Below are 21661 nucleotides of genomic sequence, written 5' to 3'. Positions count from 1 at the left end.
TTTAGTGTGGTCTGGCACTCCCAGGCCATCTCGCTCTATTTTTGTCTTACTGGATTTCTGAGAAAGCCTCTGAAGTGTTCCTATACCAGTTCGAAGTGCGTTTTAGAGAGAATAACATTCCGTGGGCGATCCTTCAGTAATGTCGTTGGATGCTTCCGATCATGGACTGAGCACCCCGCCGTTGATTGCGCCTCAGTTTTAGATTGTCTGATGATTGTTACGACATTGGTTCTCACAGACTTTTAAACCTATGTTTGGGATATCTGCGGTCTTGTCCATCGTTTCACTTGTTTTGATAATAAAAGAAGACAGGAAAAAAAACAATCTGAGCAACCGTGGTGTGACTTTTGATGATCTCAAGTTACGCAATGATAGTAGGACTAAACTAAAAGGAACGTTGCAGCTTCCTTTTGACTGATAAACAAGTCGAGTCCTGCTGTTGGGTTGATTGATGAAATAATTTGTTGTATGCTACAGTTCGGTGGTTCGGTCGCTAGATGGCAGCATTGTTTTTTTTTCTGAACTATCCTCCATTAAACCCTAAGTGGGTCTCTACTGATGCGATTTGATTGAATTCACGAGCCACGACTATTTCCAAGAGGCAATAAATAAAAGAACAGGCTTGCTGTGAAATAAAGTACAAGAAAAAAGACATTTAGTGAGAGAATAGACGGAATATTGTAAAGCGCCAATCAAGGTTTAGTGTGCATATTGTGTAGGACCTTTACATTCGATGTACATGTAAATGTACACGTTGACATGCATTTTATTCAGGTAAGTTTTTCTCAAAAATATTGTCACCCTGTTTTTTTTTTATCATTACTATTATTATTATTATTATTATTATTATTGGTAATCTTGTTGGAGGATTGAAGATCACCAGGTTTGGGCCGCTGACTCTATTAAACGTGATGTTGAACTTGCTGGCCTTGTCTGCCTCACGGCTCAGTGCTGTCTCAGGTTTTATCGACATGCTGACGAGGCTGAGAAAGACCTGACCCACCAGGACAAGAGCTGACCCATTTACTCGTGAAGAAAACTTAAGAATTCAATCAATTCGGTCAGGAGTGTAAAATCAATTTCCTCCCAGGAAGGCATGTTGTAAGTGGTACAAAGGTGTCATTCAACCGCAAGGGCTGATGGGCTGTGAAAGGTCACTTCACTTACTGAAGGCCAGTTATCAATGTGGATTGCTCTAAATATACCAAGGCATTTCAAAAAGATTAGCGCATATTAAAATTTCTTGTAGCCTCAGCTCCCTTCATTTGATTATTTAAAGCAGACTCACTAGACGCGTTGAAATTGTGTAGGAATATAAAATTGATTTGTTCATTACAAGCACATAAAGTGTCAGCATTTCCATCAATATTCGTCTTAGTTTTTTCTAATCTTAGCATTTTTGACGAGACACCGTCAGAATTGTGCATTTTATACACCTAATTTACAGAACTACGTCCTATTTTAGGTCATGGTGCAGATTCGGCCACGCCCATCAGTGACGCGTCACCAGGTGTGTCGGCCATTAGCGACGCACTCCTCCTGCCGCCGGAGTCCGGGGCTACATTTTGGTGTTCTCTCTTTAAGAGGAAGGGATCCTCCCCTGTATCTGCTGATCTACCAGCTGGCGCGGTGGTGCCTCCACCCTGGCAGACACCATCGGACACGGCCGGCGCGCTGCACCTGGAGCTGCAAAAGCCGAAAATCCCCGGCCTTCATTTTTTTTTTTTTTTTTGCAGTAATTAATTGTAAACACTCGCGCACCTTCTCCAAAGTAGAGGATGCGCTGTCCCCGCTCTCCCGGGCTGTGCAGGTGTCGAAGCTGAGCCCGACCGACCGTTCGTCCCATCGTGCATGTTTCATGTGCGGCTATGGCTCCCCGCATGGATAATGCGTGATGCAGGACCGGCTCTTCTGCTGCTGCACGCCTCTAGTCATCGCGGCCGTCGCGCTCCTCCTCCCTCCTCCTCCTCTGTGCCGGTTCAGTCGATTCTTCTCTTCGGGGCGAGCACGAGGAGGGAGCATCAGCAGCAGTTTACATCAAGTGAGTGCGGGACGTCCGGATGCGGCGGGGCAGCTTCGACTTCGACTCGACCAACGTCTAACGCGATAGCTGTGCACGTGCTTAAAATGTGACCCGGCTGTGTGCTTTTGGCGTGTCCGGGTGCAGAGCCGGAGCTCGTGGCATGTCTGCCGCGTGCGGAGAGAGCGAGGGGAGCCTCGCGGAGATGCCCATGGAGAGCTGGATGGCCCACCTGCCCTGCGCCCTGTGGGACACTCCCCTGCACCACCTGGCCATCCCGGGTGAGGCTGCCATGCCACAATGCTCTCATGGCTACTATGGCGTTAATGTGTCTGAGTTGAGGTCTTTGTTGTTGTTTGTTTTACAGGGTTAGGGTTAGATTTACATTACCGGCAATTTGTTTGAAATCTATTTGGATGTTAACTGATTGGCCATCTTAGCGCACCCCCAGTCAGTTTGCTAACGACAACTTTCCTCACATTCTCTGGTGGAACTTCAGCTAGAGGCAGGTTTTGCATTGATTACTTGATATTATGGTAACTTCACTATGCGCGTATAGATTTTGGATTTCCAAGCCTCTCACGTTCAACTCGTCAGGCTTTGGTTTTTGTCCGTCTCAGTGACCAGGGTACTTTAAAAAGTTACACCAATAATAGGTATGCTGCCCACAGACAAGACGAACAGATACAGTTCGAGCTTCGCTGCTGCCAGAAGCTTAGCGATAGCGACACTTGATCACAGTGACGTTGACTCTCTTTTGCTCACACAGGGAGCCACAATGCAATAACCTACTGCCTGGATATGAATGACAGATCCCCAGTTGACCTCACGCAGCCCGACATGCTGCAGAAGCTGGACAAATACATGAAGCCCCTGATCCGCCCCTATGTCTACAAGTGGGCTATCACCCAGGTGATAAATGACAGTGGAAGACAGTGGCTTATTTTATTTTTTGGAGGTGGGGGGGTCAGATTCAAGAGGTTTGACTTGAGCTGGACCCATGCATTGCAGGAGTACACCATAAAGCGCCAGCTGGATTGTGGCGTCCGGTACTGCGACCTGAGGATCGCGCGCCGGCCCAACGACAGCTCCACCGACCTTTACTTCTACCATGGCGTGTACACCACGCTCACTGTGGAGGTAGGCGGGGCCTCACGGCGCTGCAAATTGCTCCACTCGCTCTCGGTGATTTGTGGCGCCGGGGCTCTGATTTGTTATCATGCAAATAGGCAAAGGATGGCTGCCAGGTGAAACTGCTGCTCCGGTAGAACAACATTTTTGCGTGTACAGCGCGGAGAGAAGTCCACTCATTACTCACTGCATGTGCAGGGACTGTGCTCTTCCTGCCTGTAGATGGGCCGATTTATTGTTTACACGTTTGTTTTCAGTGTCCACCCCCAACCCTCCTCCCACTCTACTATATGTTTGCCTGAGGGCCACCAACAGACCGCGAGGCACACGGCACTCACAATGAAGCGTAAAAACCTATATAATCCCATTTCATACAGATTGACGCTTCCGCGGTCAATTATCGCAGCCCATTTCTCCCGACACTATATTGCACGTCTAACTGAAGCAGGGCTAAGTTACGACGATATTGAGCGTTTGACTCACAATCCATATGTAAGGACTTCTACAATTTTTCAGCTGTTGGGGTTGGCTTTTTAAATACATTACGGAGGACAATTAAACCATAAATGTAACTAAACAATAAATGAAATTACGCTACAATGATCAGAATGTGCCCTGCTCTTTCTAACATGTTTGCATACTGGATCTAGATGCTGCAGTCTGCTGGTTTATCTGCTCAGGTCTCCCAAAGGGAACTATAGAGCAGTGGGTTTTGGAACCTGGTGTAAAAGGTTTTGCCCACCTTTTAATCACACTGCTTTGCACCCACACAGCTGACTGTGCTTGCACAGTCGGCCGATTTAATTGGATCGCTTCTGTAAGTAGCCAAGTGCCATTGTTTTTGCAGGAGCAGAAATGGTGACAATTAGCGCCAAGACACTTTTCTCGAAAGGTGTCTTCGAGGGTCTAATATGCTGCAGACTCATGTGCATGAAGCTCCACCACACAGCGGAATAAAGGTTCCACTTGCTGCTTTCTGTGTTCTTGACAGACTGTTCTCACAGAGATAAATGAGTGGATGGACGCTCACCCCAAAGAGGTGGTCATCCTCTCCTTCAGCCACTTCCTGGGCCTGAACCCGGAGCTCCACGGGCTGCTGCTCACCACCTTACACAACATCTTCACCTCCAAACTCTGCCCTAAGACGGTACGGCCCGTCCTCCCGCTCTTCCATGACATGAGAGGCTGCCATTTATCTCCTGTTTGCCGACTGTCAGATAATCACACGAGCAAAGAAAAGTAAAGCCAACCAGTTGTGTGTTGACAGTGCTAATGCTCACAAGTGCGCATAAAACTACGTGTATAAACTGGCACTGTGTGTTCCAGTTCTAACAGCCTTTGCTAACACTTAGCCTTGCAGCGGCTTCATAGTGCTTTGCAGCAAACAGAAGAACAGTACCACAAGGCTAACAGCAGAGCAGAGGTAGTAAATTGCATAAGAATGTGCACAAAGGAGCAGATTGAGCACAAACTGCTGAATTGGGTCTCTTCCAACGCGTAAAAGTGTATTTTCCCGTCTTTATTGTGAGTTACTAAGTACTAAGAAGTCTTTTTTTTTTTTGGTTCAAGGAAGTGCTAACACTTCGAAATCTCTGGAGGTCGGGCTTCTCGGTCATTGTGTCCTACGAGCACAGCATCACCAGCTGTCACAGCGAGCTGTGGCCGCACATTCCCTACTGGTGGGCCAACAAATGCAAAGCGGAGGCGCTTATCGAGGCCTTCGAGCACCGGAAAAAGCACGACAGGCCAGGTACTCCACTGTACTGTACACAAACAGTGACGACCACTGCTGTAAATGCAGAGAATGCATCAGTTTGGAGACTTAGAAATGTCAACCTTCTATTTGTGTTTATGTTGTCGGCAGAGGGATTCTTTGTGACGGGAATTAATCTGACAGTGGACCTGAAGTACATCTGCACACACCCGACGGAGTCCCTGAAGGACCTGGTGATGTCCACCAACCCCACACTGATGAGCTGGGTGGAGGAGCAGAGCCCCGGCTCCAAACTAGGCACCGTCAACATTGTTGCCGGGGACTTCATCACAGAGAGCCACTTTGTTCCAACGGTGGTCGCACTGAACCAGAAACTGCTGAAACGATCCTTGTGACTGTTTTTTTTTTTTTTTTTTTTTTTAATGAAAACTGTAAACAAAAAGAGATTGACAGCATGAGATGCACACAGTGTGTATTTTTTTTGTTGTTGTTGTTGTTGGTATTTTTTGGTGACATGAAAAATACTTGAATTACTCTTCAACTTATAAATGCACTTATTAGATGCAGGGAATTTTACATTTCAGTCCAAAAAGCTGCTTTATGGCATTTTTACCTGCACTTTTTGTTTGTTTACATCTCGGTTCAGCTATTTATTCTGACGATTGTGACACTTTTCACGAGTTGGCAAAGTGGCGAGTTTTAAGTTACGCTGACCAAAGCAATAACGGTACAACTCACCTTCATATCGCCGTCGTAAGCACAACGTAGTAACTGAGCACACATGGCTGTAGCCTGTTCACGACAACCTTTGTACTTAAAGAACATGTGGGCAACAAAGTCAATTGGTATTTGCCTAACAACAATACATGCATTATTTATTTATGGAGAATGTATAAACTCCGTTAGAAATACTGCAAAGTGCATGTTTAACCTCCTGTGCATGAACTCCACCCTGACTGTTTCACTTCAGCCGTCAGGTCCAGCCCTGGTTTCTATGTATCGCTGCACCGCCTGTGCCTGTGGAGATGAGCTTTTACAATAAACCTTGAGCATTTTTAAGCAAAAACACCCGTGTCACAACTGTATTTTTAGCGGCAGAAGTCTTTGCAGGAGCGTTTACATCTGAGAGATACCTGAGCTCTTGTGACGCTGGCTATGCTCACACAAAAGAGCCGAGTGTCTGACTGTCTGTGTGTGGAGAGTGTTCAGGGCCACCATGAAAAGGGGGGGAAGCCTTTGTTTAGCTTTATAGTATGTGAGTCTTTTCAGTGCTTTTGCGCCCTCTCACAATAGTTTTTTTGTTAGCATCACATGATGTTGTGGTACTTGTTTGGTACAAACGCTGCATTCAGGGTGGTTCAGGTGGTAGAAACTATGTCTATCTTTAACTGCCACTGTGTGTTCCAGTTCAAACAGCCTTTGCTAACACTTAGCCACATATAATATAATATAATATAATATAATATAATATATATATACATATATAAGATAAGATAAGATAAGATAAACCTTTATTCGTCCCACGACGGGGAAATTTAGGTGTATATACATATATATGTATACACACACACATATATATATATATACATATATATATACGCACATACATATATACATATATATGTATGTGTGTGTATATATACATACGTATACGTATGTATATATGTATGTGTGTACATATATATATATATATATATATATATATACAAACAAAGATAATGGTAACAGATCATGCAAAAGTCAACATACTGAAGCAATTGTACAATACAATTGCTCATTAATAAAAATTTGACTCACAGGTCCACCCACATGTAGCAAATTAACGCGCAGACACAAATGATGCCGTACACAGCAGCATATGGGTAACTCCCTACGCAAAGTACATTATAAAGCCGCACACTCACGTCAATATAATATATTTTCACAGACAGCATAATAGCTCTTACATTCATAAATGCATTGTTGTATTTTCTTTGCGAGGCTAGTTGCAAAGCTAACGTTAGCTAGCTAAAAATCCTCCTCCACTTTATTGCTCCCTTCTTTATGAAAAAAAAAAAAAAGCCAACCTACTAAATCACCGGACTTCTTTTTAACTTTTTGTTGGTTTTTGTTCTAACCGTTAGCCGTTTCGTTCCCATCCTCTCGCCGTTAATTTCTACCTGATGTCAGCACAACTTGGGGGAACCAAAGGTTTGTGCGCTTGCCTCTCGCCAGCCACCGTCCATTGATTTTCTCTGCGCACTGTTTTGAACCACCCGCTCTCAGCACGCGGAACCTCACCAGTAGCCAATCAGCACGGCGCACCTCAGGCTTCCCTGATTTTTGCTAGCTATTCATAAAACACAATGGGGGCAAGTCGAGTTTAAGCCTCACGTAGCTAGAGGTGTAAAATAATCAAAACGAAAGTGTAAAGTAAATGGCCCCTGCTCACGTGGCCAAACAACCCATACTGGTAGGTTCTCTCCCTCTAAAAAACGAGGCAGCTCGACACCCGGAATGTGCCATTGCTGCCATCCTCTGTCCACTTGCTGTTATACACGTCATTTTCCGCCTGCTCGCGACGTCACGGCGACGAAGAAAAACAAATACAAATACACACGCACGGCTCTCTGCAGGAATGCGGTACCTGTTAGGAATGCGGTACCTGTTAAGATGACCTTATTCTATTCCTCTTTTGTGCAATTTCCCACAACTTCAACTTGCGCTTGAGTCTAAACGGAAGTCCTCGTCTAGCAGTGTTGATCAGCCACAACTGGGCAAAAAGAACCAGGAACTAAACGGAACTCCACCTCCGCGGTTAAAACGACCATAACCTTTATAAGGAAGGCGGCAGCAACATCGATCACATGACAAAGCTGTTTGGACGGCTGGTTTCTATTTACTTTCGGGATTCTGATCGCAGCTGAGCTGACATGTTGCCTCCCAGCGACCCGGACTGGATGTCCGAACTGCCGGAGGGGCTGTGGGACGTCCCGCTGACAGACTTGGCCATTCCAGGTACGGACCTGGAGGTGTTCGGGGCGGGAGGGCGTTGTTTTGGCCGACACTGTTTTGTTTTGTTGTTCGTGTGATGTCTTCCAGATGTCTAAACGTTAAGGATTTATCTCGATCGACTGGAGGTTCTCAAAGTAAAGGCAAAGATGTTGCGGTGCATATTTGTGGAACCGTCAATGCGTTGTCATGTTGGACAGATATTGTGACTTTTGATATTGTAATATGTAAAAAAAAAAAAAAAAAAAAAATTGACAAATTTTGAAAAAGAAAAGTAATGTTCTCACAATTGCTGTCATGTCGCGTTATGCATTCATCAGGGATAAAGAAAATCGTAACTGTATTTAGTTATGTTCATGTCCATGTTTTCATTTCTATACATCTATGGAACCTTGAGCATTCTGCTCTGTGAAGCCCAAGTGACTCCTGCTCTATTGTGGCTAAAGTGGAGCATCATCACAAGACAATTTTTTTTATCTCCTTCAATTTCACTTTGTATTCTTTTTTTCTTTTTTTTTTTTTTTTTTTTTTTTTAGATTTGAGGCTTTGTGTGGATTTGCAATCACTGGTTTACATGCTTGGAGATCTGAAACTTCTGTTTAACAATGATATGAAAAGAAAAAACTAAATTTGAACTGTAAAACAAAATGTTTTACAGTTTTGTTCAACTGTGTAATTGTTGATCATCAACAATTTTGAGATGAGAGTCATGCCATCTGCGTGTGAAATGCTGAGCCATAAACATCACTGTGCTTCATTTATGTTTTATTTTTATTTTATTTATTTATTTATTTATTTTGGTAAAACCAGTACATAGTTTTGAGTTTATATGAGGCACTTCCGATGTTATTTCCTCCATGTTTGTGCAGGGAGCCATGATGCCATGAGTTACTGCCTGGATATCAGCTCCCCCCTGGTGCAGTCTGAAGGTTACGCTTTCAGGACCCTTGACCGACTTTGCTGCTGTTTCACCAGACGTTTCATCTATCAGTGGGCCACAACACAGGCAAGTGCATTATAGATTGGGAGATACAGAGTGCAAAGGTTATGAATATGGACCAAAACATTAAACCTGGTCATGTGGCCTGTAGTGCAGCAGCCTGCCCTCTCTGAACACCCACTCATTCATAAACGTTAAACTTCCATCACTTTATTGGTCATAATAAGACTTGACTTAGAATTGATAAATGGGAAATGGACTCCACTTGTACAGTGCTTTCCAGTAGCTCATAATAAAAAATAATTATGAGCTTTTGATTGTGCTTCCAAAATGAATTCCGTCATCAGATTTGAAACATCTAAGTTTTCATTGTGGTCCACAGGATGTTTTTCTAATGTATAGTATGATTAAATGTTAAATATTGTCGAATTTCTTGGTTATGTTTTATTCTGGATTGCTCCTCTGGCAGGACAGAAAAATCTGCGAGCAACTTTCGATGGGGATTAGGTACTTTGACTTCCGTGTCGCAGCCAAACCCAATGACACGTCGTGCGAACTGTACTTTGCACACATGATTTACACACATTTGACAGTGATGGTGAGCCCGATTTTTTTCAATGATAAAGTTTCACATCAGTGTCCCTCTTTGAGGCGTTTTTCACTGCTGTTGCCCCTCCTCTCCAGGAGACCATGCAGATCATCGCCCTCTGGCTGGCCACCCACCCAAAGGAGGTCGTCATCCTCGCCTGCAGCCATTTCGAGGGAATCAGCGACGCACTCCACCAGCTCTTCATCTCCTTTTTGAAGCAGCTCTTCGGCTCCAAACTCTGTCCACAGATGGTGCGTTTTCACAGATTTGAGCCAGGGTGTTAAAAAAAAGAAGAAGAAAAAGCTTCTCACCGTCTAACCTGGTTGATTTGTCCAGAAATCAACGCCGACCTTGCGCTCTATGTGGACATCAGGTCAGCAGGTGATCCTGTCTTATGACTCAGACAGTGCAGCGGGGCACCCAGAGCTGTGGCCCGGACTCCCCTACTGGTGGGCCAACGAACGCACTGCAGATGGAGTCGTCCGTTACCTGGAGTGCAAAAAAGCACAGGGGCGCCCAGGTAGAGTTACATTCACACTGTCACTCAGCTGCTCCTCACGGTCAGGTTCTTTCTTCTCGGTGGATAAAGATGCACTTCCGTCCTCAGAGGGATTCTTCGTCTGCGGTCTAAACCTGACAGCTGATAGGTATTACATCGTCGACAACTGGAATCTGTCCCTGCGGAAGCTGACCTTCAATAACTGGCAGGGTCTGAGAAGCTGGCTGGAGCAGCAGACACCCGGGTCGGGATACAAGTGCCTCAACATCGTCGCAGGAGACTTTGTGGGCTCTCTTCCTCTCTGTTCTCTGGTCGTTGCACTGAACCGAAAACTTCTTCCGCAAAATAGAAAAAAATAACTGTCACTTATCTGTAATTTTTTTTATTCACTGTATCTGATCTCTGCACAATTGTTTTTGTTAACAATGTTATCTCCCTCTTAATTAATCTCTTAATCTCGGGCCTTCCTGCGTCCTTAAAGCTTCTTTCAGAATTGTTCTTACTTTATGTTTCATGTGTTTTTACTTGTTTTCGCTGTGTTTTATTACTGAATTTACAGCACTTTGGTCAACTCTGTTGTTTTAAAATGTTCTTTATAATTAAATTTGATTTGATTTGATCAATTATGTATCAATATTGATATGCTGTTGCCGACATTAAAGGTGCCTTTTGTAACTTTGAGGCATTGCTTTTATTTATCGATGGTGGCTAAAAGGTGGAGGTCATTAAGCTTCCTCTTTCTCAAGAGAGAACAAGATAAAGATCCATGGAAATGTTCAACATTTAGGAAGGGCAGCAGAAAGTCATGGCTGTCGATGAGGATGTCATCTGAAAAAAAATCTGTTTAGGGATTATTGTTCCTATGTCTACTTTACATTGTGTTTACCTCTATCAGCACCAAGTGTCAATTAAAATGAATGGTATTAGATTCAAAGTTACTTCAGGCCATATGAATATACACATTTGCTCGATTTATTATTGTATTTATGTACATTTTGTACAGCTCACACAGTTCTTGGAGCTATTTGTTGTTTGGCTTGAAGTCTTGATAGGAATCTGAATAATTCCATTATAACCAATGCCATGCAGAAGGAAGGAGTGACTTCCTGCTTCTCCATCACCCTGGGAAGAGTTTCTTGTAACGTCCATAGGCGGCGGTGCTGATGATGACACCGACTATGGCCGAGCTGTCGTCACCGTTCACCTGCACGTCCTGGACCGTGGCTTCCCTGTACAGCCAACTGCAGATGAAAGCACATTCATATGGCGAAAGTCAACCAGTGAGCAAAAATCACAAGTTGGGAGGAAAAGAAGACCAGCACGCACCTTAACTGAGGAGTGCTGAGGTCGACCTTGAGGTCCAGAATGTGTTTGCCCGTGGAGTTTACGATCTCCTTCTCCACGGTCTTCTTCAGCTCATCCAGTCCTCGACCTTCCAGAGCAGATATGGACAGTGCACCAGGTTCTGAAAGCTGATAACTGAGAGGGGAGAGAAATCAAACATGAGCCTTATTATTTTATTTTTTAAACTAACTTTATCCAAAAGTCTTTGACGTATGCATTTGAACTTGTTAGATTTTATTTTTGTGCTTTACTTGTCAATGAGATCAATTTTGTTGTGGACTTCGATCATGGAGTTCACCAGCTTGTCGGGCATTTGCAGGTTCCTGAGGACATTCAGGACGTTCACTTTCTGATTGACTGTCTCTGGGTGACTGATGTCTCTCACGTGGACCAGCAGATCCTGACGGAGGGTAGAACGCCGTGTCAAAAACAGCACCATGAAGGAGAAGAGTTGGCCAAATCTCCGTCAGCTACACTCACCGAGTGCTTGATATCCTCCAGGGTGGCGGAAAAGGAGTCTATGAGCTGGTGTGGCAGCTGAGACAGGAAGCCAATCGTGTCCACGTACAGGACTGTCATGCGACTGGGCAACTGGCCGGCGTGAAGAGTGACATCCAGAGTGGCAAAGAGCTGGTTTCTGGGCTGAAGGCCGCTGTCGCCGGTCAGCGCCTTGATCAGGGTGGTTTTTCCTGGGTGAGGAAAACAGAGGAGTTGGGTTCAGAGTCGCCTGGCTGCAGCGCTGGATGCTTTGCTGTCCATCGCTGGCTCCTCCCACCACAGTTCGTATATCCCAACACGGACACGATGGGGAACTCCTTGTGTTTGCGCTGAGCTCTCAGTAGGTGCCTCTTCCTCCTCAGTTTTTCCAGTGTTGAGCGAATCTTCATCTCTCGCTCCTTCAGCAGCCGCTGCTGCACTTCGTACAGAGTCTCACCTGCAAGGACCGACAACGGAGCTGAAGCTTCCTTTTAATTTTTGGCTGCTCTCTGCAGACCATCACTCAGCCAGTTACCTGAACCTCCGATGTACCTCGAACCCCCGCCCTGCTGGTCCAAGTTTGTGAATTCATTTTTCAGACGAGATCTGCAAGCAAAGATTTCAAAAGCCCTTGAGGTAGCTGCTAAAGTGGAATAAAATGAACATGGGTGGTGGTTCTTAATGTAACAGGCCGTGTTACCGTAACAGTGGGACCTCTGCCAGAGAAACCTGTAACTTGGCCTCCTTGGTCTTTGCGTTGCAACGGAAAATGTGGAGGACCACCGAGTATCTGTCGAAGACCTTCACCCCCCAGGCCTCCTCCAGCTCCCTCTGCTCGGATGAAAACGTGGATGCTGCTACAGAGAACCCTCAGAGTGTGCAGTGGCGGATGGAAACTTCGATCAGCTCACCTCAGAGAGAGGAGACAGACGCTCCACATTCACAAACACAGCTGTGATCCCCGGCATTTGCCTGATTTTCTCTAAGAAACAAAAACAAAAACAAAAACAGACATATGAACAGCACATATAAAGAAAGACTGTTGCAGGACACAGATGAAAGGAGTAGCACATTTCTTACACAATTCAGCAACAGGTTACACATTGATACCTGTGAGGGACTGGAAGTTGCCCTTGCCAAATATCCTCTTATTCTCCGGCACCTTGGTGGAGAGAATGATCTTGTCCACCACCCTCCAGCCGTCCAAAGTGCTCACCAGTCCCACCGCCTCGGCCATCATCAGCTCGGCTGTGGGGAAAGCAGTGTCACGCTGTTGTCTTACTGCTGGAGCACAGTTCCACACAGGAGCGCTTCTAAAATGCTCCAAAACAGTGGGTTGGTGACGTGTTAGCTGAGTAAAAGTGAATCAAAAAGGCTAGGGCTGCCCTTAGTGACATCACACATGGCCAATATCACGCTCTGTGTGTATGAACCAACGCTTTCTGAAAATGATGTGTGTGGCCAGTGGCCACGCATTACTATATCGTGCCCACGAGATAACAAATGTGTGGCCACGCGATGGTGAATTCGTGCCCACGCGTTATTATCGCGTGGCCACGATATGGTTAATTTGTGCCGGTAGCGGGATGGTTGTCTAAATGCAGCTTTCAGTTTTAGAGTGATGCTGATTATCATTCGCGAATAAAGGTAATTATACCCTGTTTTTATATTCAAGAGTAGGCTAGGATGGGAATGACAACAATCATTATCTCGTGGCCACGCGTTTATTGTCTCGTGGGCACGACATAGTAATTCGTGGCCACACATTATTTCACCCGCCCCCCCATCCATGTCACAAGGGGGGCTCCGTAGTAATCCGTGTAATTGGAGAATAGTTTTGTCTCCGTGCGGTTATTTTTTGTTTTAGGAACAGAGGCTTGCAGTTCCACCTGAGTAGAGCCAGACAGGCACGCGCATCATGGGATTAAATCCTTCAGAAAACACAATTGGCTAATCTTTGGATTTGGATACATCAATGAGGCAGCGTTTTACCAGAGGTGAGGTGCTGCTTCCGCCTTCCCCACTTCACGTCAGGGTGGACGATGAACACCCGGTGCTGACCCTCCCCGATACCCGAGGGAACATGCTGCTGAAACAGCTCCTCGACCTCGCTGTCATCGATCAACTCTTCCCCCTCCTCTTCCTCCTCCTCCTCCTGGTCCTCCTCCTCAGTAAGACCAGATCCTGAGCGGCGACCACTGCCGAAGTCCCCTCTGTTCCCCGCGAACCTTCTCGCAGACACGGCCAGCGGCCTGACCTGGCGGGGACGCGCCGCTCCCAGCCTGGGCAGCAGTTGGAGGATGGCGGTCGCCACCGCTCGGTGACCGCTCGGTGTAAGGGGTCGCTGCAGGAGCGGCAGCCATGGCTGGATCCTCCTCAGCGCTGCTGTCATGTTGTCTCCACGGCTGCAGGTGTCGTTACAAGTTCATCTTCCTTATAGACTACAGGCGTTTTCTAGTTTGCCACCTCGCTAGCCTGATTATGCTAGCTTTCACAATCTGGCCGAGTAAAGACGGTTGTTAGAATTGACTAGAAAATACTTCATCAGATTCTGACATAATTTGTCATTTCAGCCCTGACCTAGCTGGTTTTTTACAGAGAAGACGATCCACATTGGCCACTGTTGCGTTTGGAGCTTCGATAGTGCACCAGCGTGCTTTACCCACAAATCTGTCTTTCAGGCAAACTTCTCGCCCAGAATAAGTCCCGACACAGCTTGCGTTCACAGTAAGCTGCTTCAAACGCTTCAAAAATATTTACTCTGCTAATTTTCCATCTATATCGGTTATTATGTCATAGTAGAATGGGAGGTTAAACAAAAGATGCGTCCTGACAGATCAAACTGAGGCTAACAATTCCCACCAGCTACCAGCTCGTAGCGTTTCCTGTTTACGTCACTTCCTTGATAGTAACTTTAGTTTTGTGTCCGTTTTGAACGTAAACACAATTACGTACAGTAAATACAGAATGTATTTCTGTATTTTTAGTGTTCCAAAAAACACAAGAAATAGATATTATTTATTTTTAAAATTTTCTGAAAAATTATGTCCTTGAAAGCGCTCGATGGGTTGAATCTTCCCCCTGGTGGAAGAAAAACTGAGTGCACTTTTTGGAAATTAATCAGGATGTGGTAATGTGCTCTCCTACAATTTTCAGCTCATCCTTATACCCATTCGATTTTAAGAGGATTTTCTGAAAGAAACATTATTTTGCTTCGGGATACATCCTTTCAGAATTAAATTGGCAAACAAATGCCGGATGTCTTGTGTTTTTTTTTTTTTATTCAAATCGTAAATGGTTGTAGTGTTCATTCGGACATCCCTTTGGCAGGGACGTGTCATGTAACCTGGCGTCCTTATTTAATTTGTTACCTCTGGAAATTTGATACGCTTCGTGTTTGTGAGTGGGTGTGGATGTGTGTTTGTGTGTGTGGCCCAAAGAAGTCAAACAGGCTGGACCGTTGTCCCACTGTGAGCTCCCGGCTTGCAGGGTGTATCCCGGCTCAAACGGGCGGACGGAGCATCGTGAACACACTGCTGTGTGTGCTGGTCGGCGATGCAAAGCAAACCCTTCACATTTTTTTTTAGATAGGTGTTGTCTTTTTTTTTTTTCCCCTGTCTTACGACACAAGGAGCTTCATGGCACAACAAGCCGCGGCATGACCAGCCGTGAATTCCAGCACAGTGAGCCAAGGTGTGCGCGCTTGACGCGGAGCCTGTGAAGGAGGGTGACGAGAACTGGAGCCCGGGAGCCGGAGATCACATTTATATAAACATTAACCATGGGCCTGCTCTCGGTCTCCACTGTGACTAGGGCGATATTTCCGGACTGTTTCCGTGCCCCGTGTGCGCAAAAGTGCTCCCAGGGGACAATGGCGCCGAGGCTGTGGCGCACAGGACTGCTGCTCTGCTTCATCCACGTCTGCCTCTGTCTGGGTAGGACCAGTCTCTACCATCTCTATTGGACACACAGGTAACACACAAAGTCCCCGTTTAATGTGTTTGTATGCGTTTTTGCCTCCATGTAGAGGAGGAGTGCGTCCTCGGCGTGGTCGGGCAGCCGGTATCGCTGCCCTGCTTCTACCCGGATCTCCTCACTTCTGGCAATTACTCCATCGTGTGGAGGACGGAAGAGGAGGTGGTGCTCAGGGCTCGGTTCCAGATGAAAAAAAGTGTGGAGGAACTGGGCGCAAACAGCGCGTCGATCTCGGAAGACGCGCCGCAGACCGGAAACTTTTCTCTGACGCTGCCCGCGGTTGAGTCCAAAGCGCCCAAAGTGAATTATAGCCTGTTCACGTCGGAGAACCAGAGCGCAGCGCTGTGCACCGTGTGCCTTCGAGTGGCAGGTGAGGGTCTGGCTGAGGTGGCATAGGGATACTAGCGTAAAAAAAAAAAAATACTCTAGCAAAAGCACTGATTTAACTCTTTTACTCAAGTAGAAGTAAGAGAGCGCTGTTTATGAAATGTACATAAGCAAAAAGTCTTGGCTATTAATGAAACAAAACGTTTGTTGATGACTTTGTCAAAATCAAAAATCTGGACTGAACTGACCAGAAGTCCGAAGTGTTGCATGAGCATCTGGATTTTTCTTTTTAACAGCTTTGTTACTCTCACAACTATAGTTGTTTTTTTTTCCCTTTATCAACTGCACAACCAAACTGTAATCAGTGATAGTTATGACCAGTGAGCCATTCATAGATGTTAACACTTTCAATAACTAAAACCAATAGGGGAAGAAAGTAACTTCAGTGCGTTTGCAGCCCGTTTCAGCAGCCCGCAGCTGCAGCGGGAGGAGGCTGAGGTCCAGGGAGGCGAGACGGCCTTCCTGTGTCACTCCAGCGGTGGCTTCCCCGAACCCAGGGTCCACTGGCTCATCAACGACTCAGACGCGCCCCCAGAGCGCTCCGTGAGGACCGTGGCCAAGTCTCTGCCCAACTCCTACCTGTACAACATCACCAGTCACCTGACAGTCAACATCTCCAGCAGCACCAGGGTGTCGTGCACCATCGAGAACCTGTCCACCATGGAGAGAGAGACGGCCACCAGCTGTGAGTATAACCGGCTTTGCTGGGCTTCGCGTCCCGCTCTCCCGACCGACACCACACCACAGCAGCGTAGCTCAATCTTCTCCGGGTTCTTGCACAGACGGACCCTCCAACCCCGTGATGGGTAAAGCTTCGGACGCAATGTGGATCTTCAGCACGGTGCTGTGTGCAGTGGTCGGGATCATGGTAGCCGTGGGAGTTGGCTACCAGATCCACCTGGACCGGGTCAGCAAGAGGAAGAAGAAAGATTTCCAGACGCATCAAAGAGGTGGGGGGGTCCAGCGCCTGGCTCTTCTATATTCTCTGACTATATGGAAAACAAACTACTGATGCAGAAATATTGCACCCACTGACCCACATTAATCTTATCATTTTTACCTCCAGGATACAGGAGGAGAAATATGCTCAAGGAGGAAAAGGAGGAGCTGGAGACCATAAAGCCAGACTCAAAAGAGACTGACGTGTAAAATAAAGACACAACACGGCACAAACATGTAAATATGTAGTCAACACTGAATTTAGCACGAATCGTGGATTACTTTGTTTTTTTACTTCCTTTTTTTTTTTATTCTAGATCGCAAACATAATGAAGAACCAATCTCTGAGTTCACTTTAATTTATTCAAAAGCTGTAAAAGAACGACCATTTACTTTTCATCCAAAGTAAATTTCTCCCAAAAAAATATTGTCTTGACTTATGTCGTAGAAAATAGTTTCATTCCATATTTACTTTGCCACTACTGTAACTCCAACCTGTCAGTTGACACTCCGGAAAGTGTGTGCTAACACTCACAGAAATTACATCTTTGTGATGTCACAAAGGGCACTGATGCCTAATTGGCAGTGACCAAACCTTCAGCCAGGTGTTGGCTGCGTACTCTGAGACCACTTTGTTTTGAAATATTCTGCTTCTCTGCAGATCTGGAGAGCTTGTAGAGTAATTCATTGTGATGAAAAAAAAATTAAGATTTAAAATTTTGGAAGGATATAGGACCTTGAATAAGTGAGTGCAGGTTGATTTTGTGCAAACATGTTTTATGCATAATTCTAAACAAATCATACTTCTGTCCTTGATGAAAGAGCAGTCAATTAATGACTTGGACAAACGCACCCACGCCACGCACGTCCTGATTGGACTGGATTGGATTCGACAGCAGAGATCTCCTGCATCGTGCTGCCCATTTCCTGACCTCCTTCTGGAAGTCGCGGCATTCAGCTCGATCCCTCCTGGATGGAGGTCACTGTGTAGAGGTCACTCCGGCGCTGGGTGATGATGGGGATCTGCTGCCGGATGTCGGCCAAGTACTGCAGGTCTGGGAGCAGGGTCGAAGGAGAGAATTTCACTGAGCATCGCACGCGAGACCCTTCACAAATTTTTCTAGATCAGCGTCTCACCGATATCGGCGTAAATGATGGTCTCGTCTGCTCCTGCCTTCGAGATGACTTCTCCCCTGGAAACACACACGGCCAACAATCAAACGCTGGCAACTTTATGCAAAAGTCCAGTTGAAAGACCAAGGATGAGCTGGGCTGGACGCAGTGTTTCCTGTACCAGGGGCTGACGACGGTGCTGTGACCCCAGGCCACGTATGAAGCACTTTCATCCCTGGCAGGGGACGCCGTGGCCACGTACACTTGGTTGTCCAGCGCCCTGCGAAGGACACGGGGATGTGATTGGAGTAAAGTGTCCCGTCATTCCAGACTCTCCATATGAAGCCCTGTACTTACAGCCCGCTGCTAAAACAATGGATTTTTAGCTTCCTGATAAAACCGAGGTACTGTCAGCGGGAAGAACCCTTTGTGGTGCCCTCTGTGACATCACAAAGGGCAGTGTGTAATAACGCAGCAAGCAAAAGAAGAAAAGGATGGACTTTTTGCTTGCTGGGGAGGTTCATTGACAGGACAGAGACACAGACTGTTAAAAAACATTGTTAAAGTGAATTGTGCTTAACATGAGACTTTTACACTTTAAGTAAAAATCACTGAAACAAAAGAAATTCCCAAACAAAGTGTCCGGACCTGCCCCTCTGCAACAGCTCCCAATGGGCCGGACCAGTGGTCATGTTGAAGGCACCTGGGTAGACGAGCAGCTGACAGCCTGAGGGCAAAGGTGCAACCTTATCAACCGTCAGGCGTGACAATAAAAAAACAAACCGTTCATCTCCACCCGCTCGGCTGCTCACCTTTCCTGCTGTACAGCTGGGCGAGCTCGGCGAACCTCATGTCGTAGCAAATGCCAACGCCCACTTTACAGAAGGCTGTGGGAGGAATAAAAAAAACACAGGGTGTTGGGACGGTGAGGGTTAACTCAATGCGGAGAAGGAAATCGGGGGAGCGAGGAGACGCACGAGTGTCGAAGACGGACAAAGCGTTGCCTGGGCTCAGCGTCTCCGACTCTTGGAAGCGGATTTTTCCCGGCACGTCAATGTCAAACAGGTGAATCTGGAAGGAGGAAAGACACGGAGGTGGGGAGAAGTGTTTGGATTGGGCTGTTGATTATTTTGGACAAGTAGTGCTCGAGTACCTTCCTGTGTTTGAGAAGCATCTGTCCGTCCGGCCCAAACACTGTGCAGGTGTTGTACAACTTCCCATCCTCCTCCTCAGGGATGGACCCTGGTGAGCAAGTCACACGATCAATAACTTCTGACCTGATACTGAAATATGCTAGTTGTCACTGTTGGCATGTAATCTATTACAAAGTAATCCAGTACTGTAAATAAACTACTTTTTTTTTTTTTTTTTTTTTTTTTTTAAAGTAACGGAGTAATGTAATGGGATTACTGTGGCAAAACTGGTAATTATATCATATTTGCTTTATCAATTCACGATTCCATTACTTTTCTGAAATATTTTGACAAGATGTCTGAAATTTAGAAAAAGTAACTGAAAACAATGATGTCACAGATTGATGATGCAGCCGTGCATGCGACGTCATTGATACGCGGCGACGCACCAAAACAAGCCCGGTGGCGGCAAAAGAAAAATCAGCGATTGCGTTTGTAGCTGGAAATACAAACATTATTTTGAGTTCATCTCATCTAAATGAAAGAATATTGTGGTTTGTTATACGTTGTTGTGCAGGCAACAAGACATTCTTAACTGCTACTTTATCTGTTTTTAACTAAAGTAATTAGTAATCGATTACTTATAAAACAAAGTAGTTAAAGAAGTAATGAGATTACTTTTTAAAGGAGTAATCGGTAATCAGTAGTTGGACTGCTTTTATGGAGTAATCCCAACACCACTAGTAGTTGTCATAAAACACGGCTATCTATTGTTATTTGCAATTGTTTTACATCAGTTGATGTGTTATTTAACCAAGTTCATTATTAACCTTAATGCTGTTCCTCTTTTGCCTGTGCGTAACTGACACACGTACCGGCTATATAGTTTGTGTTCTCCTACCTCCCACTAGATACACCTTGTTCTCCTTGGCTGCCTCTGACAGCAACTGAGTCGACTCTCCAGGGATCCTCTCAGCGTAGGTGGAGAAGAAGCCTGTTCCGTAGGGGGAATTGAAGCATTCCTATATAGATTACAGAGGAAAGCATCAGGCTGCAGGAAGAGCATAAGAAACATGAAAGTTTCCCCTGTGGCAGCATGTGGAAAGCAAAAACGAATGTTTCTCTAAATTCTTCACTCTGATTACGGTTCTAACACTTTCAGATATTCTTGTCAAAATATAAAGTGCGTTATAAATACAATTTGTTAATTAAATGTATTATTAGAAAAAACAAAAAAGAATCCCTGTTCTTAATTACACAAAAATGCTTGATTAAATGACAATACAGTATATAATAATTATCATATTGGTGAACCTTCTGTCCTGAGTTGAAGTTGACAGCAGGTGTGAAGTAAATTCCGCTTCTGGAGTAACACCAAGTTTATGTTCTGTTCAGGTCTGTCCATCTCTTTGTTGGTTAACTTATACACAACACACGGGTACCATGGCTTGATTTATAATAACAAGCACAAGGCAGCGGCGGAGCACAGCCCCCCTCTGGCCGAGCCTTGACCCCCACCAGTTGGGTCTACTCACCGGCAGTAGCACCACTTTGCCGCCCTGCTCCGCCGCTTCCTTCACCAGCCGCCGGGCTCGGCTCAGGTTGTCCGCCTTGACGGCCGACACCTGCAGCTGGACCACCGCCAGACGGAACTCTGGAGGGGCGAGAAGAGAAGAACCCGGGGACTATCTGAGCACAGCGAATGTCAGGTTAAGACAAAACCCAGCCGGTTTGGTGATTAAAGCTCTGCTGATTGCTCGGTGCAGTTCGTACTTACTGGACATGGCTTTAGCCAAAGTGGACATGGATGTTGCGGAGTCCTGCTGCACCTCCAAGTCAGAGGCAACAACCGGGTCACGTGACATAGAGTGGGCGGATACTCAGCTTTCAAAATAAAAGCGCGCTCGTCTTTTCAAGCTCTTTCAGTAGTCCAGGCCTGACAGTGAATCAGTGAAAGACACCGAGCCGCTCTCCTTCCCTTCCGGCTGAGTTTGAACACACCGGTCCGGAACGCGTGGAGTGAAAATAATTAAGTTTATTTTGAAATTTACAAGTGACGTTAGATCCGTGAGGGTGGGCGTCCCGCAGCCAATCGTGGCGAGTCTGGTCACTGTGTGAACTATGTACCTGTAATTCTTAACAGTTTCAGTGCACTAGTTATATATTAGACAATCATATCCAGTTACTTTCTTAATATTTACTTTTTTTTTTTAAAATTTACCATTTGTGTTTTTATACTACTTTTAATACTATTTCTTTGTATACTTATTGCTGGTACTCTGAGTGGACAGCAAAGTAAGAATTTCATTGTATAGGGAAACATGTTGCTTTCCTGTGCATATGAAACTAAATATATACTTCTATAACAAAAGAAAACAGGAGATGTCAAAGTAAAGAAAACTCTCCACT

The 21661-nt window shown here is 45.6% G+C and overlaps 5 protein-coding genes across 10 annotated transcripts; 3 read left to right on the top strand and 2 right to left on the bottom strand.

Moving 5' to 3' along the window:
• Positions 1-471: 471 nt before the first annotated feature.
• Positions 472-5909, top strand: plcxd1.1 (phosphatidylinositol-specific phospholipase C, X domain containing 1, tandem duplicate 1). 2 transcript variants are annotated; one of them, XM_076045302.1, is made up of 7 exons: positions 472-2041; positions 2168-2301; positions 2790-2932; positions 3032-3160; positions 4143-4298; positions 4721-4901; positions 5016-5909. In XM_076045302.1, the coding sequence occupies exons 2-7, from the start codon at positions 2184-2186 to the stop codon at positions 5258-5260; spliced, it is 972 nt and encodes a 323-aa protein (XP_075901417.1). In that variant the 5' UTR covers positions 472-2041; positions 2168-2183; the 3' UTR covers positions 5261-5909. The 2 variants fall into 2 exon arrangements, with proteins under 2 accessions (XP_075901417.1, XP_075901416.1); XM_076045301.1 differs by having other exon boundaries at positions 2790-3160.
• Positions 5910-7342: 1433 nt separating this feature from the next.
• plcxd1.2 (phospholipase C, X domain containing 1, tandem duplicate 2) lies at positions 7343-10565 on the top strand. Its single transcript, XM_076045491.1, has 6 exons — positions 7343-7862; positions 8726-8862; positions 9266-9394; positions 9481-9636; positions 9722-9905; positions 9993-10565. Exons 1-6 carry the CDS (start codon positions 7778-7780, stop codon positions 10241-10243), a joined length of 942 nt encoding a protein of 313 aa, XP_075901606.1. The 5' UTR covers positions 7343-7777; the 3' UTR covers positions 10244-10565.
• Positions 9736-14097, bottom strand: gtpbp6 (GTP binding protein 6 (putative)). Of its 2 annotated transcripts, XM_076045486.1 has the most exons (11): positions 13698-14097; positions 12816-12953; positions 12617-12687; positions 12406-12536; positions 12241-12311; positions 12004-12162; positions 11709-11917; positions 11480-11628; positions 11211-11363; positions 10961-11125; positions 9736-9874 (listed from the first exon to the last, which is right to left on the bottom strand). In XM_076045486.1, exons 1-10 carry the CDS (start codon positions 14095-14097, stop codon positions 11002-11004), a joined length of 1605 nt encoding a protein of 534 aa, XP_075901601.1. In that variant the 3' UTR covers positions 9736-9874; positions 10961-11001. The 2 variants fall into 2 exon arrangements, with proteins under 2 accessions (XP_075901601.1, XP_075901600.1); XM_076045485.1 differs by lacking the exon at positions 9736-9874 and having other exon boundaries at positions 10843-11125.
• LOC142900883 (ICOS ligand-like) lies at positions 13977-17771 on the top strand. Of its 4 annotated transcripts, XM_076045488.1 has the most exons (8): positions 13977-14116; positions 15337-15398; positions 15519-15640; positions 15733-16050; positions 16465-16752; positions 16850-17017; positions 17134-17243; positions 17324-17771. In XM_076045488.1, exons 1-7 carry the CDS (start codon positions 14096-14098, stop codon positions 17214-17216), a joined length of 1062 nt encoding a protein of 353 aa, XP_075901603.1. In that variant the 5' UTR covers positions 13977-14095; the 3' UTR covers positions 17217-17243; positions 17324-17771. The 4 variants fall into 4 exon arrangements, with proteins under 4 accessions (XP_075901603.1, XP_075901602.1, XP_075901604.1 ...); XM_076045487.1 differs by having other exon boundaries at positions 17134-17771; XM_076045490.1 differs by lacking the exon at positions 13977-14116 and adding an exon at positions 14565-15243 and having other exon boundaries at positions 17134-17771.
• On the bottom strand, positions 17350-21183 carry nit2 (nitrilase family, member 2). Its single transcript, XM_076045493.1, has 10 exons — positions 21030-21183; positions 20788-20906; positions 20154-20274; positions 19273-19361; positions 19097-19190; positions 18932-19006; positions 18768-18846; positions 18301-18399; positions 18144-18199; positions 17350-18061 (listed from the first exon to the last, which is right to left on the bottom strand). Exons 1-10 carry the CDS (start codon positions 21115-21117, stop codon positions 17961-17963), a joined length of 921 nt encoding a protein of 306 aa, XP_075901608.1. The 5' UTR covers positions 21118-21183; the 3' UTR covers positions 17350-17960.
• Between the last annotated feature and the right edge of the window lie 478 nt (positions 21184-21661).

The sequence above is a fragment of the Nelusetta ayraudi genome, unplaced genomic scaffold (genome assembly GCF_046127955.1).
Source record: "Nelusetta ayraudi isolate G7.1 ecotype Tasmania unplaced genomic scaffold, CSIRO-AGI_Nayr_v1 ptg000084l, whole genome shotgun sequence".
In the NCBI taxonomy this organism is placed as follows: domain Eukaryota; kingdom Metazoa; phylum Chordata; class Actinopteri; order Tetraodontiformes; family Monacanthidae; genus Nelusetta; species Nelusetta ayraudi.
The sequence above is the reverse complement of the archived record's forward strand: the minus strand, read 5'-3'. Positions and strand labels throughout refer to the sequence as shown.

Bases quoted from the DNA above. Each gene is read 5' to 3' on its own strand.
- LOC142900883 (XM_076045488.1), top strand. From the start codon at position 14,096: ATGTTGTCTCCACGGCTGCAG. The intron at 14,117-15,336 runs GTGTCGTTACAA...TTACGACACAAG, and splicing joins TGTTGTCTCCACGGCTGCAG to GAGCTTCATGGCACAACAAG. The intron at 15,399-15,518 runs GTGTGCGCGCTT...CACTGTGACTAG, and splicing joins TTCCAGCACAGTGAGCCAAG to GGCGATATTTCCGGACTGTT.
- gtpbp6 (XM_076045486.1), bottom strand. From the start codon at position 14,097: ATGACAGCAGCGCTGAGGAGGATCCAGCCATGGCTGCCGCTCCTGCAG. The intron at 12,954-13,697 runs GTAAAACGCTGC...CTTTCCCCACAG, and splicing joins GAAGCAGCACCTCACCTCTG to CCGAGCTGATGATGGCCGAG. The intron at 11,364-11,479 runs GTAAAGCACAAA...CTCCCCTCTCAG, and splicing joins AAAATTGATCTCATTGACAA to TTATCAGCTTTCAGAACCTG.
- plcxd1.1 (XM_076045301.1), top strand. From the start codon at position 2,184: ATGTCTGCCGCGTGCGGAGAGAGCGAGGGGAGCCTCGCGGAGATGCCC. The intron at 4,299-4,720 runs GTACGGCCCGTC...TTTTGGTTCAAG, and splicing joins CCAAACTCTGCCCTAAGACG to GAAGTGCTAACACTTCGAAA. The intron at 4,902-5,015 runs GTACTCCACTGT...TGTTGTCGGCAG, and splicing joins GAAAAAGCACGACAGGCCAG to AGGGATTCTTTGTGACGGGA.
- plcxd1.2 (XM_076045491.1), top strand. From the start codon at position 7,778: ATGTTGCCTCCCAGCGACCCGGACTGGATGTCCGAACTGCCGGAGGGG. The intron at 7,863-8,725 runs GTACGGACCTGG...ATGTTTGTGCAG, and splicing joins GACAGACTTGGCCATTCCAG to GGAGCCATGATGCCATGAGT. The intron at 8,863-9,265 runs GCAAGTGCATTA...CTCCTCTGGCAG, and splicing joins ATCAGTGGGCCACAACACAG to GACAGAAAAATCTGCGAGCA.
- nit2 (XM_076045493.1), bottom strand. From the start codon at position 21,117: ATGTCACGTGACCCGGTTGTTGCCTCTGACTTGGAGGTGCAGCAGGAC. The intron at 19,191-19,272 runs GTACTCGAGCAC...TCCTCCTTCCAG, and splicing joins TGCTTCTCAAACACAGGAAG to ATTCACCTGTTTGACATTGA. The intron at 18,062-18,143 runs GTGAGACGCTGA...CCCTGCTCCCAG, and splicing joins CATCATTTACGCCGATATCG to ACCTGCAGTACTTGGCCGAC.